At 46.4% G+C, this 17,214-nt stretch overlaps 1 protein-coding gene across 1 annotated transcript in view; it reads right to left on the reverse strand.

Moving 5' to 3' along the window:
* LOC146200610 (uncharacterized) overlaps positions 1–17,214 on the reverse strand; it is a 306,225-nt gene that overhangs the window by 231,461 nt on the left and 57,550 nt on the right. Inside the window, exon 6 of the mRNA XM_084595576.1 lies at positions 1,670–1,831. Within this exon, the coding sequence (XP_084451702.1) occupies positions 1,670–1,831 (162 nt within the window). The remainder of the gene's footprint in view (positions 1–1,669; positions 1,832–17,214) is intronic.

The following is a 17,214-nucleotide window of genomic DNA, read 5'->3' on the forward strand; positions in this document are numbered from 1 at the left end:
TTGATCAAACACTTCTTCAGATTGCGGAATATTAAAATCTGTGTACACTTCTTATCATAGCTTCTTTCATTAACTTTACTCCCTTATCACCAATACAGATGAATATCGGATAGAATATTATCAGATAAAAAAAGTCGCGTGCGTACTACCAGCTTTGCCACGCTCAAAGCCAGTCGCCGAGCGGACTATTATTACTTTAAAGCAAATTTTCTGACCATAGTGAGCTGGAATTGTAGACCAAAATACCACTTTGGCGTTCTCATACATTTACTGGTAGGAAGTGGTATACGTTATAGTAAAATGAGAAATAAAACATCATTATACTGCGTACATTCTACTTTGCGCATATTGAGGCTTTTCTCAGTGTTCCTTTTTTGTCATGTTGCTTCTTTCGACAAAAAAATGCTAATTGATAGAAGAGGGCCAGGAAACTAGAAAACCTACAAAGCCTTGTCTAGTAAAGATGCCAACTTAGCAGTCCACTGGAGGCCTCTTCGCTGCCTAGAACTACAACCACGACAAGGGTTAAAACGTGGTTAGTCAGGCTGTGCCAACAGACTAGATGTTTTATTCTGCGAAACCCCTCGCCTGCCGTAATTTCTTTCGGAACATTTATATACTCATAACGTGCGGGTTATAAAGAAAGGTGTTTCCCATAAAGAAAGGTGTTAGGCAAGGAGACACAATCTCCCCAGTACTATTCACAGCTTGTTTAGAGGAAGTATTCAGAGACTTGGAATGGGAGCAGTTAGGGATAAGGGTAGATGGAGAATACCTCAGTAATCTGCGATTTGCTGATGACATTGCTTTGCTAAGCAACTCAGGGGATGAACTGCAAATAATTATTGATGACCTAGACAGAAAAAGTAGATAGGTAGGCTTGAAAATCAATATGCAGAAGACTAAGGTAATGTTCAACAGCCTCGGGAAGGAACAGCAGTTTACATTAGGTAGCGAAATACTGGAAGTAGTAGGCGAATATGTCTACTTAGGACAGGTAGTAACCGCAGATCCAGACCATGAAAAGGAAATAACAAGAAGAATAAGATTGTGATGGAACGCATTTGGCAAGCACTCGCAGATTATGACTAGCAGCTTACCGGTATCGCTCAAGAGGAAAGTATACAACAGTTGGGTCTTGCCTGTACTCACCTATGGGGCTGAAACGTGGAGGCTAACCAAGAGAGTTCTACTTAAGTGGAGGACAACCCAGAGGGCTATGGAACGAAAAATGGTAGGGGTAACATTAAGAGATAGGAAGCGTGCAGATTGGGTCAGAGAAATAACTCAAGTTACCGACATTCTAGTGGAAATGAAGAAGAAGAAATGGACATGGGCAGGACATGTAGTGCGAAGAGAGGATAACCGATGGTCGCTGAGGGTAACAAACTGGATTCCAAGGGAAGGAAAGCGTAGCAGGGGGCGGCAGAAAGTTAGGTGGGCGGATGAGATTAAGAAGTTCGCGGGGGTCAAGTGGATGCAGCTAGCACAGAACCGGGTTAAGCGGAGAAATATGGGAGAGGCCTTCGCCCTGCAGTGGGTATAATCAGGCTGATGGTGATGATGATGAACGTGCGGGTAGCGAAGTCCTGTACTCTCTTACAGAATAACAAGCAGAATTTGGAGCCTTGAAGCGGGGAAGTTAATAAAAATGCGTAGTAGTTCTCACCATAAGAGGGGTCCAACTTCTTTTTGCCTCGAAATGACCACCCATTCACTTCGTTCCAGAAGGACACAGGGCGCTTCGGGTTAATGTGGCACTCTAAAACAGACGTCTGCTTCTTGTTGTAGATGAAATTTCTATGGAGGGTTGTCACATCCCAAACGTCCTCTGCAAGAGTCGATGAAAACAGTAAATGACATTCAAAATGTTGTCATGTTTGTAGCAGAGTAAATTTCCAATGTTGTTAATTATTCCTCGAGCAAGCATCGTCTTTCAGAAGCAAAGTTACTACTAGGTTTCATGAAAACATTCCCTCTGACTAGCTTGCTCTTTCTGTTCGTGCAGGCGTCGACGTTGTGGATAGTGGATGCACCCTCCCTGCCCTGCTCCCAACAGAACGGTGCGGGCTTCATGGCACTAATACTGACAAAATCGCCAGAAGAGCAGTGCCTCTGCGAAAGCCACTGGCGGCGGTACCGGTGAACAAGAATCGACAGTATTGCAAGCGGGAAAAAAGGAAAATAAATCATGGGAAGAAGGCTCCGGGCAAATGTGTGCCGATTGTTTTACTTAAGTGAGCCCACTTCCAGTAACTCTGTGGTCAGGTAGTGGTCTACGGCTCAGCTCGACACCAAGTGTCCGACCACGACTACACCGGCAGTATGAATACGCTGGAGGAAAGTAAACTTTGACTGTCTTAGGACAACAGTACGCATAAAACAGAGGGAGCCCTAGAAAAAAATGTTTCATGCTGGATGCTTTAGATGGTATGCAACCATGAAAAATGCATTTTGAGGCAGCTGAACGTGAATTATCGAATTCCTCTTAAAGTCGATGTTTTAAAGCTGCTGTTATAGTTTCTCTTGAACAACTTAGTATCTGGTAAATGAGCCTCATCTCCTCGTTCTACGTCTTTCATCACAAAGTCATCCAGTTGAGCGGCATCAGTTCACCTCCAATAACGATGGGCTGTCGCTTGAGCAATGCTATCGGTAGCATTCGACACGAATGTGTTCATTCTACTCGGAGCACTCGAGTGCTTTTAAGACGATAGCGTTAAAAGCTTCATTGGCCAGAAAATTCGGTGTCACTGTTTTCGTGTTTAGGGAAAAAAATCACGGGTATGACTCTATCAGGTGTTAGTTCGCAGGTGACTTGCGCTGCTGGTCTTGGGTTTGTATGCCGTTGCAAAGCAGGCGCTACTGACACAGGCTTCACACTTTCAAATGAGAGGGTATCATAAACCTGTCTCCCAAGGCTCTTGGATTAGGCGTTATACATTCTGTCTCTAAGTGAAGCTGTCACGGGCATACGGTTCGGCCCAAGTGGTGCGTTACGTCTATGTCGGGGGATATTTCGCATAATGTGGTATTTTACGACTGTTCGTTAATGAATATCTGTGCAATAAAAGAGGGGCGAATGATAATCTGTAATTGGAGCTGGCAGACGAGCGGCACTAACCGTGCCACGTCTTATCCTTAAAGGCCTCCGAATTTGCCTTAAGTGTCCTCTGAATTGGGCTAGCTGCAGCAGGTTTTGCGTATGCCGCACTTTGACCTTCAGCCGACCTTCTGTCGCGTGGCTAGCGGCCTGCTCGCCGCCCGCTTCTTCTTCGCACGTGTGGTGCACGGAGCGGGCGGCGCTCCATTCTTCTTATTCACACACCTGAAAATTTCATTCGTACCGGTACTTGTCGCCAGTCTCTGCGGAGCGCCACGCGTAGCGTCATCGCTTATGTTGACTTCAATGGTAGATCCGGATCAAGTTTTTCTGCTCTAGTTAGAGGAGTCGTATTCCAAAGGCAGAATGGGAGGGAGAGCTGTGTGTTCCAATGGCAGGTTGGGATCAGACATGGATCTCGGATCACTCCGTTGAGCAGCGATATTTGCTCCGCCGAAGTCAATGGATTTGGCCGGAAGCCTGTATGCCGCATCTTATGTTTCCGCTTCTGCTCCCTGCCATGATCGGCGCATCCTCTCTTCCTCGTCGCTGTACAGTGGTCCGAGCAGCTGTGGAGGACATGAAAGCTGCGCCTGCTTGCCGACCTCCAAGCAGTCAACATTTAGTGCGAAATCCTCGGGGTGAAAAATATTGCGCGGCGGACTGCATCGGAATCGAGCAAGGAGTGGATGCCATCGGCAAGCGCTTGCATCAGGCCTATCGTCGTCGCAGCGACGCTAATAGACGAACAGTGGCTACCGGTCGCAAAGGAACCTGCTACAGCATAATACGGAGTAAGTTATCTGTTGTAAGCAAATATTCGTTTATGTTAACCTTACAAATTACGTCATGTGAGCGTTATGCATGATTCTCAACGTTGTTCCTACCCACTTCGGCGGCAGAAAGACGAAACTTTGCAGCCAGCCATGATAACGTCGTCATTCGAAGCAATGTTTTTCGCAATTGGATATGGTAAATGGTTTCGCATACCATCCGACGCAAGAACATTGTTTCTAAGCGTTGCTTACGTAATTTGTATTATAACAACACCCTGAAATACTGCAGATAGAAAAAAAATTTAATTACCCTTCGCTTGAAACTCCGTCGCGTTGCGCTCGGCGTCGGCAGCTTTTTCAAACGGCACTTCTGCCGCTTCAAAGACATGTGTTAGCTTCGACCTTATTTGATTATGCTTTATTGGAAACGTAACGATTCATGTAATTCGATAAGCTTGTTTTGCCAACAGCTGCAACAATGTGCTCGCAGCGGTGGCCATTAGGAGAAGGCGGAGCCACGAGAACCAGCGTGCGCGCTGATTGGCTTATGTCTATCAGCGAGCATGCTCCCACGAGAGCAAACGCATTCCAATAGCACATATCGTCTAATACACTTCTTTAAACAGCTCTGGAAGCCTACAAACATCTTGTTCTAGAACAAAACTTTCCGCAGACGTCGGCGGAAAGCACACGTCCGCGGAAAGACGTTTACTGGAAAACGTCTCTAGCACGTCTATACTAAGACGCTTTTACAAAGACGTCTCAGATAAGTTTTTTCCGAGACTTTAATTAGGTTTAAAAGACCTCTTAGCGATGTTTACTCAGAGACGTTTCAGAAATACTAATGTAGAAAGGGTTCATAAACTTCTAAAAGTCCACAAAAAAATGCTCCTTGTTTCACCTATTCAGAATGTTGAAGCCCTATTCAAAGAACGTTCACGAATCACAGCTGTAGTGTCACACCAACGCTCGGTGATTGTCGACAGTGACAAAGACGACGAGCGCATGTCGAAAGGCGTGTGCTAAAAAAGGAGACGGCAGACAAAGACGAAAACGCAAGAGACTGACGCGCTAGTTAAATGGTCGACCTGAACACCGACCTGAGCTCTTCGTTCCCTTCTCTCACGCTGGAGCTTCGCAGCCGCACACTCGCTCCGCTATCCGCTATGCCTGAGGCAACAAGCCAGACCGCCACTCCACACTCGACTGATCCCACCGCTTCCCCTACCATCCTGTGCTCTGGTGGGCTTCGCCAGCGTGACCCCAGCTTTTTCTGTGGCGCCGACGACCAAGATGTAGACGATTGGCTATCCTCCTACGAACGCGTAAGCGCCTACAACAAGTGGGACGACACCACGAAGTTAGCCAACGTCCTCTTTTACCTGACCGATGTAGCAAATTTATGGTTCCGCAACCACGAACCCGACCTACCCACCTGGTCGGCCTTCAAAACAAGCTTTTCCGAGGTGTTCGGCAGCCCCACTGTGCACAAACTGCGCGCCGAACAACGCCTCGAAGCCCGCGCTCAGAATCCCGATGAAACGTTCACCAGCTACATAGAGGACATTGTGGATCTTTGTAGACGTGTTGATCCTTGTATGTCCGAAGCTGACAAGATAACCAAAATCCTGAAGGGAATCTCCGACGATGCATTTCACATGTTGACGGCCAGAAACCCCCAAACCGTCGTCGAAGTGGTTCAACTCTGTCAGAGTTACGACGTCCTCAAGAGGCAACGAGCTTCTACTCGGTGTTCTCTCGTGAATGATCGGTTATTCGTACCTCCGACAGCATGCGGTCTCACTTCTGAACCACCTTCCCTCCTTCCCGAGATCAAGGCATTTATACGAGAGGAAGTGGCTCGCCAACTATCGCTCCTCCCTGCTTCTGCCGCAACCACCCCATCGATAGACTCTGCACTTCGACGCACTATCCAGGAGCAAGTTGCAGAATTTTTACCGCCAAGCTCTCAAATTACACCTGTGACAGCCCCGTTAACGTACGACGCTGTCGCCGCCAGACCACCACCCTGCCCTGTCACGTATGCTGCGCCGTTACCACCGCCACCACCTCCGCCCCGCCCTTATCTGCCTCCTCGACCTCCGGTCAACAATCCATGGCGGACCTCCGACAACCGCCCAATCTGTTATTCATGTGGCGTTCCTAGCCACGTCGCCCGGCTTTGTCACCAGCGCACGCAGTCATACCGCAATGGCCTTCGCCTGTACAGTTACAACTACAGTTCAAACTTTGAACCTTCCCCTCCCCCTGCCCCTGCTGGCACTTCCACGGACTCATTCTATCCTGACCGCTCCTCCCCCTCCTCCCGTCGATCGCCGTCTCCCCGCCGTCGTTCCCTCTCGCCGCTGCGCCGTCGCTCTCCTGCTGGCCCGGAGGAAAACTAACAGCCGCAGTTCCGGAGGCAAGAACTGCGTTTTCCTCTACTTGTGCAAGTCCTCCGTCTTCCCCGACCAACGTTATCGAAGTGTTTGTTGATGGCGTCGCAGTTCGCGCTCTTGTGGACACTGGTGCCGCTGTGTCTGTTATAAGTACCAACCTTTGCCGCCGACTTCGTAAAGTTACGACGCCTGTTTCGAAATTTTTTCTCCGAACTGCCAGCTCACATCGAATTCCACCGCTTGCGGTGTGCACAGCTCGAATTGTCATTCAGGGTGTTTTACACGTCGCCGAATTTCTTGTGCTGTCTCACTGCTCTCACGAACTGATTCTGGGTTGCGACTTTCTCACCAGTCATCATGCGATTATTGATTGTGCCCAAGCCAGCATCGAATTGTCTCCGCTTTCACCGGCCGCCTCGTCTGACACACCGCTCCACGTCGATAAGATAACTGTGGCCGAAGATACTGGCATCCCAGCCTGCTCTACCGTCCTCGTGCCCGTTTTCTGCGCCGGCTTAGCTGATTAGACAGTTCCGTTCACTCCGACTCACGCCGCTAATCGTCGCTATTGCCTAGTCCTGCCTTTCGCCCTTCTGCCTTTCTGTGGTGGCTACCGCGCCATATACGTCTCTAACCCGTCGCCTTGTCCGTCAACGCTTCTTCGTGGAGAACGTCTTGGTCATGTCGAGTCCTTTGATGATGCTATGACATCCGCCGTCTCAGAAGACCCAACCCCACTGCAGTTCGATACTATTGACTTGCCCGCTTCTGTACAGAACGACGACTCCACTGCAGCTTTTTCTGGCTGTCTGGATGCCAGCCTTTCAGCAGATCAACGCGACCAGCTCGTCAGCTTGCTGCAGCGCTTCCGTTCCTCATTCGACCTTCCTCGGACATCTTTGGGGCGCACATCCATAGTCACTCACTGCATCGACACCGGTACGCACGCCCCGGTACGCCAGCGCCCTTATCGGGTATCGGCTGCTGAACGTCGAGTTATCACCGAGTACATTAATGACATGCTTCAGCGTGGCGTCATCCAGCCTTCGCACAGCCCTTGGGCTTCTCCAGTTGTTCTCGTGAGGAAAAAGGATGGCTCTATACGGTTATGTGTTGATTACAGACGTTTGAACAAGATAACGCGAAAAGACGTATACCCCCTTCCACGTATTGATGACGCTCTCGATTGCCTTCAAGGTGCCGAATTCTTTTCATCTCTGGATCTTCGCTCCGGCTACTGGCAGGTACCCATGGCAGCTGACGATCGACCAAAAACTGCCTTTGTGACACCTGATGGTCTCTATGAATTTAACGTCATGCCGTTTGGATTGTGCGACGCGCCGGCCACCTTCGAGCGCATGATGGACACAATTCTGTGCGGACTCAAGTGGCATGACTGTCTTTGTTACCTGGACGATGTTGTCGTGTTTTCAAAAGATTTTACGTCACATTTGGACCGTCTCGAGCTTGTGCTAAAGTGTTTGACTGATGCCGGCCTGCAACTAAATTTGAAAAAGGGCTGCTTCGGGGCTCGCCAGCTTCCTATATTGGGACACGTTGTTTCGAAAGACGGTGTTCGTCCAGATCCTGCGAAACTCTGTGCAGTAGCTGATTTTCCACGCCCAACTTCTCTAAAGGAGCTGCGTAGTTTTATCGAGCTGTGCTCGTATTTTCGTCGCTTCGTCCGCAATTTCGCTTCGATCATCTCGCCGCTGACTGATCTCCTTGCCGGTGACGCCATTCTTTCGTCTTGGACATCCGACTGTGATGAGGCCTTTTCGACACTTCGGCGCCTTCTAGTCTCGCCTCCGATTCTCCGCCACTTTGACCCTGCGGCGCCTACCGAAATCCACACTGATGCCAGCGGTGTAGGTCTCGGCGCTGTCCTTGCACAACGAAAGCCCGGTAACCCAGAGTATGTTGTAGCTTATGCCAGTCGTGCCTTAACAAAGGCCGAAAAGAATTATTCTGTAACCGAAAAGGAGTGCTTGGCCATCATTTCGGCAATTGGGAAGTTCCGCCCGTATCTCTACGGTCGTCCCTTTTCTGTTGTTACGGACCATCACGCACTCGGCTGGTTGTCCACCCTTAAAGACCCATCCGGCTGTCTTTCTCGTTGGGCCCTCCGCTTACAAGAGTACGACATTCAGGTCACCTACCGGTCTGGCCCGTAAGCATTCTGATGCCGACACCCTGTCTAGGTCACCTCTTCAATGTGGCTCTGACTCGACAGCTATCACCATAAGTGACTCATTTTCGCTACAAATTGCCGACATGTCCAATGAACAAAGGCAAGACCCTTGGATCGCTTCTCTTTTCTCGCGTTTATCTACATCTTCTCTGCGCCCAGCTTCACGAACGCTTCACCGCCAAGCTCGTCATTTTTTCGTCCGCGACGGCATGCTTTACCGCCGAAATTACCTTTCCGACGGACGCAAGTGGATCCTTGTCATTCCTCGGCATCTCCGTCCGGAAATATGCGCCGATTTTCACGCCGATCCTCAGTGTGCCCACGCCGGAGTGTAGAAAACTTACACTCGTCGTCGCCTCCGCTATTACTGGCAGGGTATGTACCGCTTCGTGCGTCATTACGTTCGCGCATGCCAGGAATGCCAACGCCGCAAAAACCCTGCACACCACTCTACCGTTTCGACGAAGCCCTTGCCCTGCCCCAGCCGACCATTCGATCGTGTTGGTATTGATCTTTGCGGGCCACTACCAGTCACTCCAGCTGGTAACCGTTGGGTCATCGTGGCTGTTGACCACCTTACCCGCTACGCAGAAACATCTTCCTTGCCTTCTGCGTCGGCGCCAGACGTTGCGTCTTTCGTCCTGCACCATCTCGTTCCGCGCCACGGTTCACCTAAAGAATTGCTCAGTGACCGTGGCCGTGTTTTTCTTTCCGAGACCATTGAAGCCCTTCTTCAGCAGTGCCGCATTGTCCACCGTTCTACCTCGGCCTACCATCCGCAGACAAATGTCATGACGGAACGTTTTAACCGCACCTTAAGTGATATGCTGGCCATGTATGTCGCATCCGACCGCTCAAACTGGGACGGGCTTCTCCCATTCGTCCCGTACGCTTATAATACTGCCATACAAAGCACGACCGGCTTCTCCCCCTTTTTCCTTCTATACGGCCGTGAACCCACCTCAAGTATGGACACGATACTTCCTTATCGCCCTGACACCTCCGAAGCGACCACCGTCTCTCAAGCAGCAGCATATGCAGAAGAATGTCGCCAGTTGGCCCGCTCATTTACAACCCAGAACCAAGGTCACCAGCAGTTCCTTCGCGCACCGTCTTGTCCAGCTCCTTCCTACAGCACAGACTCCCTCGTGTGGCTTTGGGTTCCTGCCACCCCTTTTGGCCTCTCTACCAAACTTGCTTCCAAATACCATGGCCCATATCGGGTTATTTGCGAGACCTCTCCGGTGAACTACGTTATAGAACCGCTTGTACCGACACCGGATATGCGTCGCCGCGGGCGTTAAACAGTGCACCTTGACCGCCTCAAGCCCTGTTACGACCCGCCTGTTGTGTCCACACCATGAGTCCGCAGGATGCCTCTTTTTTCTCCCGGGGATAATTGTAGTGTCACACCAACGCTCGGTGATTGTCGACAGTGACAAAGACGACGAGCGTATGTCGAAAGGCGCGTGCTAAAAAAGAAGACGGCAGACAAAGACGAAGACGCAAGTGGCTGACGCCCTAGTTAAACGGTCGATCTGAACACCGACCTGAGCTTCAACGCACCCTTAAACAGCGACCATTTTCTTCCTCATGGCTTATTGCAGCCGAAGAATTAAACGATAGCTACAGTACATAAATTGTTAGACAGCATTGCATTACTCCAATGTCTCAACTCATGGGTACATGATTCCGATCATCATTGCCTACATCAATACGCTCGTAAGGCTGCACTGGGCTGCACACCGTTCCCGAAAGACGAGGGGCGGCACGCGAATGATACCACTCTTTTCACGCTACGAATGCCTCTTCATTCCGGCTTGCCTGGCTAAGCACGAGAAAATCACCGTATTGCCGCTCATAAGACCGCACTGGGGTTGCATACGGGTCCTGAAAGACGACGGGAGGTACGCGAATGACATGATTCTTTATTCCGGCTTGCCTGGAAGCACGAGAAAATCACCGTACTGCCGGGAAATGCATGGCAAATGAGGTATACCAGTTGTTTGTTGCTTGGGCACTTGGGCAGGAGAGCAGTCATCTGGGCCCGTATTGCGAGTTTGCGTCGTTTTTGAAAGTGTCGCTATCTCACGTGGTCTCGAGTCATGTGATTGGTGGGAACGCAGAAACATGATGTTGCCACCAGTCGCGGTTCCGCAGCGGCAAAGTCGGGTTTCGGCGCTTCAGCCAATCAGATGGCTCAATGTTACGTGACATTAGCAACACTTCGATAACTACGCGAACTCAGAATACGGACCCAGGAGAGCCGATCGCTCTCAAGCAGCGTTTAACATGCTGAAGCCTGCTGCGCGGTGGCGCTTCGCTCGATGCGGATGCAATGTACAATTTGTCAACATTGCTTCACTGATTCAGGCTTCTTTTCTGGTCTTTTTACAAACCATAAGGTTTAAATTGACAAAAATATGAAAATAAATTTATAATTGCGTCTTGTAGTTGTTGATTTTTATAGGATGTTATCGCTTTATTAGCAATTTGGCGTTGCTGTCGCAAGCGACAGCTTTTTACCCGCGCGCACCGATCGTTCAACTCATCTTTTCTCGCCTCTCGACATGCTCCACCATTGCTCAACGTACTTTCGCTGGTGTGTGTTTGGTGTGCTGTCTTTGTTTCGCGCGCTTGGCCATTTACGCTGATTTTGCAGCTTTCCCGCGCTTTATTTTACAACCACTGCTGCGCTGTGATATGGAGCTTATTTTTCTCAACAATAGACAACTTTTCACCTCTCTTATATGGTGAAAGCAGCACGTTAAGAAGTGCTTGAGATTGGGCTAGTTTGAACACCTTCTCAGAAATGCTGCGCTGCTTAGTTGTACACGGACAAAGGAACCTCAGCGTTTGTCAAGTTCCTTTGTCCGTGTACAACTAAGCAGCGCAGCATTAGTGGGAAAGCAGCACGCCGAGGCTGAACCGCAGATGTGTCTGACTAGCTATATTGTGTTAAAACAGCGCTAGAAATACGAGCAGATAGAAAGGCAAACACACAATGCGCGTTTTTCGTTCTATCTGTCCGTGTTTCTTGCGCTGTTTTAACATAACGTCCAACTAACTCGCCCAACAAGCCACTTAGCTGTATTGTATTGGCCTTGTTAACTAAATTGATGCGTGCTAAAGCATGTGCGATAGCAAATCTAGAACTGAAGTAATATATCTTGAGGAGTTATCTTGTTGTTAATGATCGTGTTGAAGATGTGGAATTATGTGAGTATATTCAAAATAAATTCAGGCGCTTCACTGGCATCAGATGTAGAAAAAATCACCTGGCCGAAAAACTGCCTAGTTCGTCTCAAAAGCCCACCTTTTCAAGTGCACTTTTCTTGCTTGGTCTTCAAATACTTCTTTAATTTGTCGCTTGTATGGATCATAGCTTTGTGTGTCCTGTTTCGAGTTGCTGCTTTTTTTTTCATCCTTGCTTTTCGCACTATGCAGCTTAGGTATTCACATAGTTTTCCACACAACCTTTTTCTGGTATGATGCATTTCCATAATGCTGATGCCAGCAGCGGTTCAGAGTGCAGATATAAATTTCCATATGACTAGTTTTTGATCAGACATCAAAGTGTGCAGCATCCTATCCTTGTACTAAACATGTAAGACATATTTAGGTATTAAAAACTCCCATAAACATTGTATTAACTAATACACAGTGATTAATATTAGGCAGTTATATTAGTTCCCATGTCTTAGTACTTAAGTGGAGAAATATGCTAATAATACCTCACTTTGTCCCTCTATGTTGTTTTCTGCCCATTGTCACTTTGTATATTTTTCTTTGATTGAGCTCATCTGAACATCTTTTATCATTAGCTGCGCTGTCATCCCAAACACAATATCTTTTAAACTCCGTGAGTGGGTTAACCTCTAACATTTATGGTAAGGCAATGCGTTTGCATTTGTGTATTATTGTGAGAAGTTCCCTAATTCAGTCCATAATTGTTTTCTCTCTCCACAACCCGTGCAACATTTTTCATGCAGGACCACCAGGGTGGGAGCTTCCAATTGCGTTTATGGTAAGCCAGTGTATTTTGAATATATATCAGTGGCCTCTAGAATGGCAGCCTGTTGGTCGAGTTGGTTCATGCCTTGAAAACAACTGCCAACTGTAAATTGGAACAAGAAAGGAGATTAAATTTATACCCCTCGATCATTCATGTGTCCAAGACTTAATCGCTCTCAAAGCTACCGATAGCAATAAGCAGAAAATTACATGAGTAAGCACTTATAACAAGGGTTTCAAAAAAATAATCAGACAAATTATAGCAATTGCATAGTCAATCAATCGTAGCAAACGTATTTTAAGTATTAGGGGTTAAAACGTAAAAACAAAACAAAAACAGTAATAAACAAAACAAAGGTAACAAACAATAAAAGCCACCATGCCAGCAACAATCAGGACAGGTCGTCAGACACTAAAAAAAGCAACGCTCTCAACTCTGCCAAAATAGCAGGGTTGATAGTGAATAGGCGTTGGGCACGTGCGTGACTGAGGGGTATCAATTTGCCCCTTTTTTGTTCCAATAAACAGTTCATAGTTGTGCGCATGTGTTTTAAAATAAGTAGCCTCAGCTCATTGAAGGTTTTCTGCGTTTCTGTGTTTTCTGTGTTGGTGTTTTCTGTTATACTCACAGGATGAATATAACATTCTTGTCTTAAAACGCACTGGAAAAGGCAGTTCTTGATGTTCACGATAGGTCAGTGCCTGAAGCTTAAGAGGCCACTGCCTCGACCTTGTTCTGTGGTGCGAGGTATGAGTGATTTTTTTCATGCATGGCCTACTAGGTGAATGATTTCAATGGCCTTCATGGTAGGTCCGGGCATTTTGAATAGATGCTAGTGACGTCCCCTTATTTTAATGTTTTTTTTCTCCGTGTAAATATTTTTTCTTTTCTTAAAAACCTCATAAAATGTTCTTTAAATTTACAATAAGCGAGACACGTAGCTCAAATGTCACTGCTTTTGGCTTGTTTGATTACTTTTGCTTTTTGTGTCTTTGCAGGTTGTTGGAATCTCGTCTGTCGTATAGACCCCTGAAAAAGGCAGATCCTGGAGTTTATGATAAGCGATTTATTTAGCTTTTCAACCAATGCCTTCAGCGTACATCTTGATTTTATATATCTATGCAAGCTGTAAAAAAATATTTTTATGCAGGGCCTTCTGGGTGGACGGTTCCAGTGAGTTTACACGAGTGCATTTACATGCATGCCTGTAACTAACCGGTTTTTTCCATTGCAGGTAATTTTAAATTTACTTTTGCAGAAGACCCTTAAACAATTTCTCCTCAAATCCATATTGTCAACCAGTTTATTTACTGATTGTTTCTACGTTTGTACATGGAGTGCAATGAAAATTTAGTCTGGAGAAGCATGTGTTCTTCAAACATTCAGCATATGCATCCACGATTGAGTGTAGACATTTGTAGTTTGTGCTTCTGCATGTGAGATCAAGCAGTACTCAGCTTTGAGAACTTTTTTTTTCTAAATTTTAAATTGTACAGTTAAATGGGGAGAGGGCGATTGGTTGGAGGTTTGCATTTTCTACAGCACTATAAGACACAGCTAGAGATGGCAACAAATCTGGGGGGTCTGGGGGGGGGGGTGATAAAGAAGTAAATTGTAAAATTCTGCTAAAAAAATTTGAATTTTACTTCTCTTCAGCCCAACTAATTTTGTGCCGTCTCTGACTGTGTCTTATTGTGTCTTCCAAAGTGCAAGCCTTCATCAATTCGCCTTCTCCCCAGTTAACTGTATAATTTCCCTAAATTTAGAAAACAATTCTCTGTAAGCAGAGTACACGTTGACTACCCCAATGACGGAGCCGACTCCATTGCACCTAGCTCCGCCCGTCACCTGCACAGGTGCCCTTCGTCAACGGTACCCCGCCCCTCCACCAAGTGAAATGTGGATTTAATAGTTTGGGCGAACGTCTAGCGCTGCCAGTAGTTCGGGCACAGCAGGATCGAATTGCCAGCCGCAGGGCACAGCTTCAGCGCGAGAGGTGGGCGCCGGAGACAAGCGATGGTGATGGCGATGCCGCACCGTTGTCTGTTCTTCGTCTTCGTTACATACTGTTTGATCTCACATACAGAATTGAAGACAACGAGCATAAACTGCAAATCGTTACACATCTAAAACAAGAATGAAAATTTTCTAGGCAAGAGGGTTTAAAGACGTCTACTAGCACAGCTATAGAAGAGCTACAGCTAGAAGCAATGTCTAAAACGTGTATAAAACTTTTTTAGGCGAGATGTTTCCAAGACTTCTACTAGCGTAGCGTTAGCACCGCTATATCGGAGTTACAAGAAGGCTTGTAGCTCTTGGGTCTAAAGAACGTCTCAACTAAGATTTCTTTTAGAAATGCCCATTTCTTTTCTAGATGTCAATTAGCTCTTTTTGTGTTTCGTGGGATGGAGGAAGGGATCTATGCCGGAGCGATGGGCTCCGTTTGGGATCCGACCAAGCGCTCACAATCTGCCAATGAAATTCAATATAAGCTAAGCTATGACTAGAGCAGCCGCTCGCTTGCGAAGGCGTAAACATAGGCTGAGAATTGCGGCGAGTCTGTAGGTGCTCTGCAATGAGGCAACAACGCTTATTGCGAGCGCTCGCCACGCTCGCCTGCAGCTGAATCTACTCATTGTGCCGACATCGCTCGCCTGTAAGAATCGGCACATAGGAAAAATGAAGCTGGGAGAGCTTAAAGAACGATGGAGACTGCCGGAGAGCGAGGCGCGAGACTTACAAAGCGACGACGGAAGGCAGCGTAGAAGGCACGACAGGAATGTCAAAAGAGAAACAACCCGGTATCCTCCACGAATACTACTCCTTTAGCTTTCTATATCTTGACCTAGCTGAATTAGGCCAGTTTCATTTTTTTCTTTTTTCGGTGTTGCGAACAGATTCAAGCTTAGGAACATCAGATTTCGCCCTAATTATCTAAAGTACATTACGAAATGAAAACATTACATACAAATATAGTTCTGCACTGCTTGGTGCTTTCTCACTTCTCCTTTTGATATGCACAAATATTTCAGTGGAAAAAAATTTAATCATCACGCGTTCGCATGCTTCCTTCTGGGATAGCTAGAAAATGCACAACCTCGTCAAAGGAGGCTAATACCTGAATCTGCCAACGCTGCCGAAGGGAAAAGAGGACGCTGTCATTCGCAATAAAGAGAAAAGGACACAGTTGAAAAACAGTCCTCACGTTCGGCGGCCACGTGGTCCGCAGCTCAAGAGCAATGTCCGCGTGTTAAAGTTTTCGAAAGTAATCCATTATTACGCGTCGAAGTTCTTCTATTCCAAGATTAAACTACCTTCCTGCGTATGTTTGCAGTTATTCTCGTTGGTTTCTATGCAGTTCTAGGTTTTCAAAGTCCAAAATTCTGGGCCATCTTTTGACTTTGAGGGAACTCTGAAATATTACATAATGCTGTTATGCGCACTTTTATTGCGATGCGTGACAGAAAACGTATGCTTGGCAAAAATTTTCTTTGAATCTTTTTTATGTTCACAGAGGATAGTTAAAATTCCCTGACTAAACCAATCAGTAGCGTTTTTAAAAAAAACACTATTTCTTTTATGAACATATATTGATGTAAGTGGTCTAAGCTTCCAAAATTTCAGAAATGTCTGTGTCTGATATTTGTTCTACACTCACAAACAAAATTTTCTTAGAAAACAAAAGGGGAGCGTTTTTATATAATAATGAGGTGACTGTGCAAGACTGTAAGAGATGTTGACCGGCGTATTTATAGAAATGGCCTGACGTGCCAAACCAGCGCCTCTGGAATTGATCATGCACACACAGTAAGTCAGACGGGCATGGAAAAGTGATAATGTGCATTATTTAATATTACACCAACAAACTAAGTACCTGCTGAGTATATACATTTTTCCGTGCATATTGATTGGTATGGTTATTTTGAACAATGTGGAAAAATCAGCTTACAAAACTGTTTTCAAAATACGTGCGAAATGTATTACTGCTAATACAGAAGAAAATGATGGCAGAGTGCTTGAACTGCTCCTTTTTAATTCATTTCTTTGCGGACAGCTTTGTAGTGAACAAACAGACGTACTTTCACGTAGCTGCGTAGATTGTATCATCTTAATTACGTAATAAAGAGGCACCCATAACACTGAATCTAAGAAGACACTCGTACAATTATAGATGAAAAAAATTTAACCTGAATTTCTGCTAACTGAATTTTGAAATTTCAGTTAGAAAGTTCAAAATCATCACACGAGACCACAAGTGGGATATTTTTTATGTTAAAAATTCGGCCTAAAATTCAGTTTAGCGTGAGTTCTAAGCCAATTCCTGCAAAATTCTTATCTACTTTTTGGCCCTAGTATATCCACTGAACATGAACGCTCCACTTTCGAGCACAGCAGCCCCTGTCAGCAGGGCCTTCTAAGGCTTCGCACCTCTTATACTAATTATGAAACAAGCAATCGAGAATAATTATTCTCATCACACAGTGCGTCGTTACAAATAGTTTTGTTCACCTCCGGTACTATAATCACTATTGTTCAGACTAGTTAAGTCGTATAAATTGTTATTAAGACAAAATAAAAACGAGTCGACAAGCAAGCATAAGCAAGGGGAATACGTACTGTTTAATCACTTCCATCTCATGTTGATCATTTTGCTATCTGCAACATTTTTTTTATTGTGAAAGCAATACTGCTCGCTGTTAGAGCCTTCAGCGCGGAACGGCGGTGACCAC

Source organism: Amblyomma maculatum, chromosome 2, assembly GCF_055883805.1.
Source record: "Amblyomma maculatum isolate TAMU_Amacu chromosome 2, ASM5588380v1, whole genome shotgun sequence".
Lineage (NCBI taxonomy): Eukaryota > Metazoa > Arthropoda > Arachnida > Ixodida > Ixodidae > Amblyomma > Amblyomma maculatum.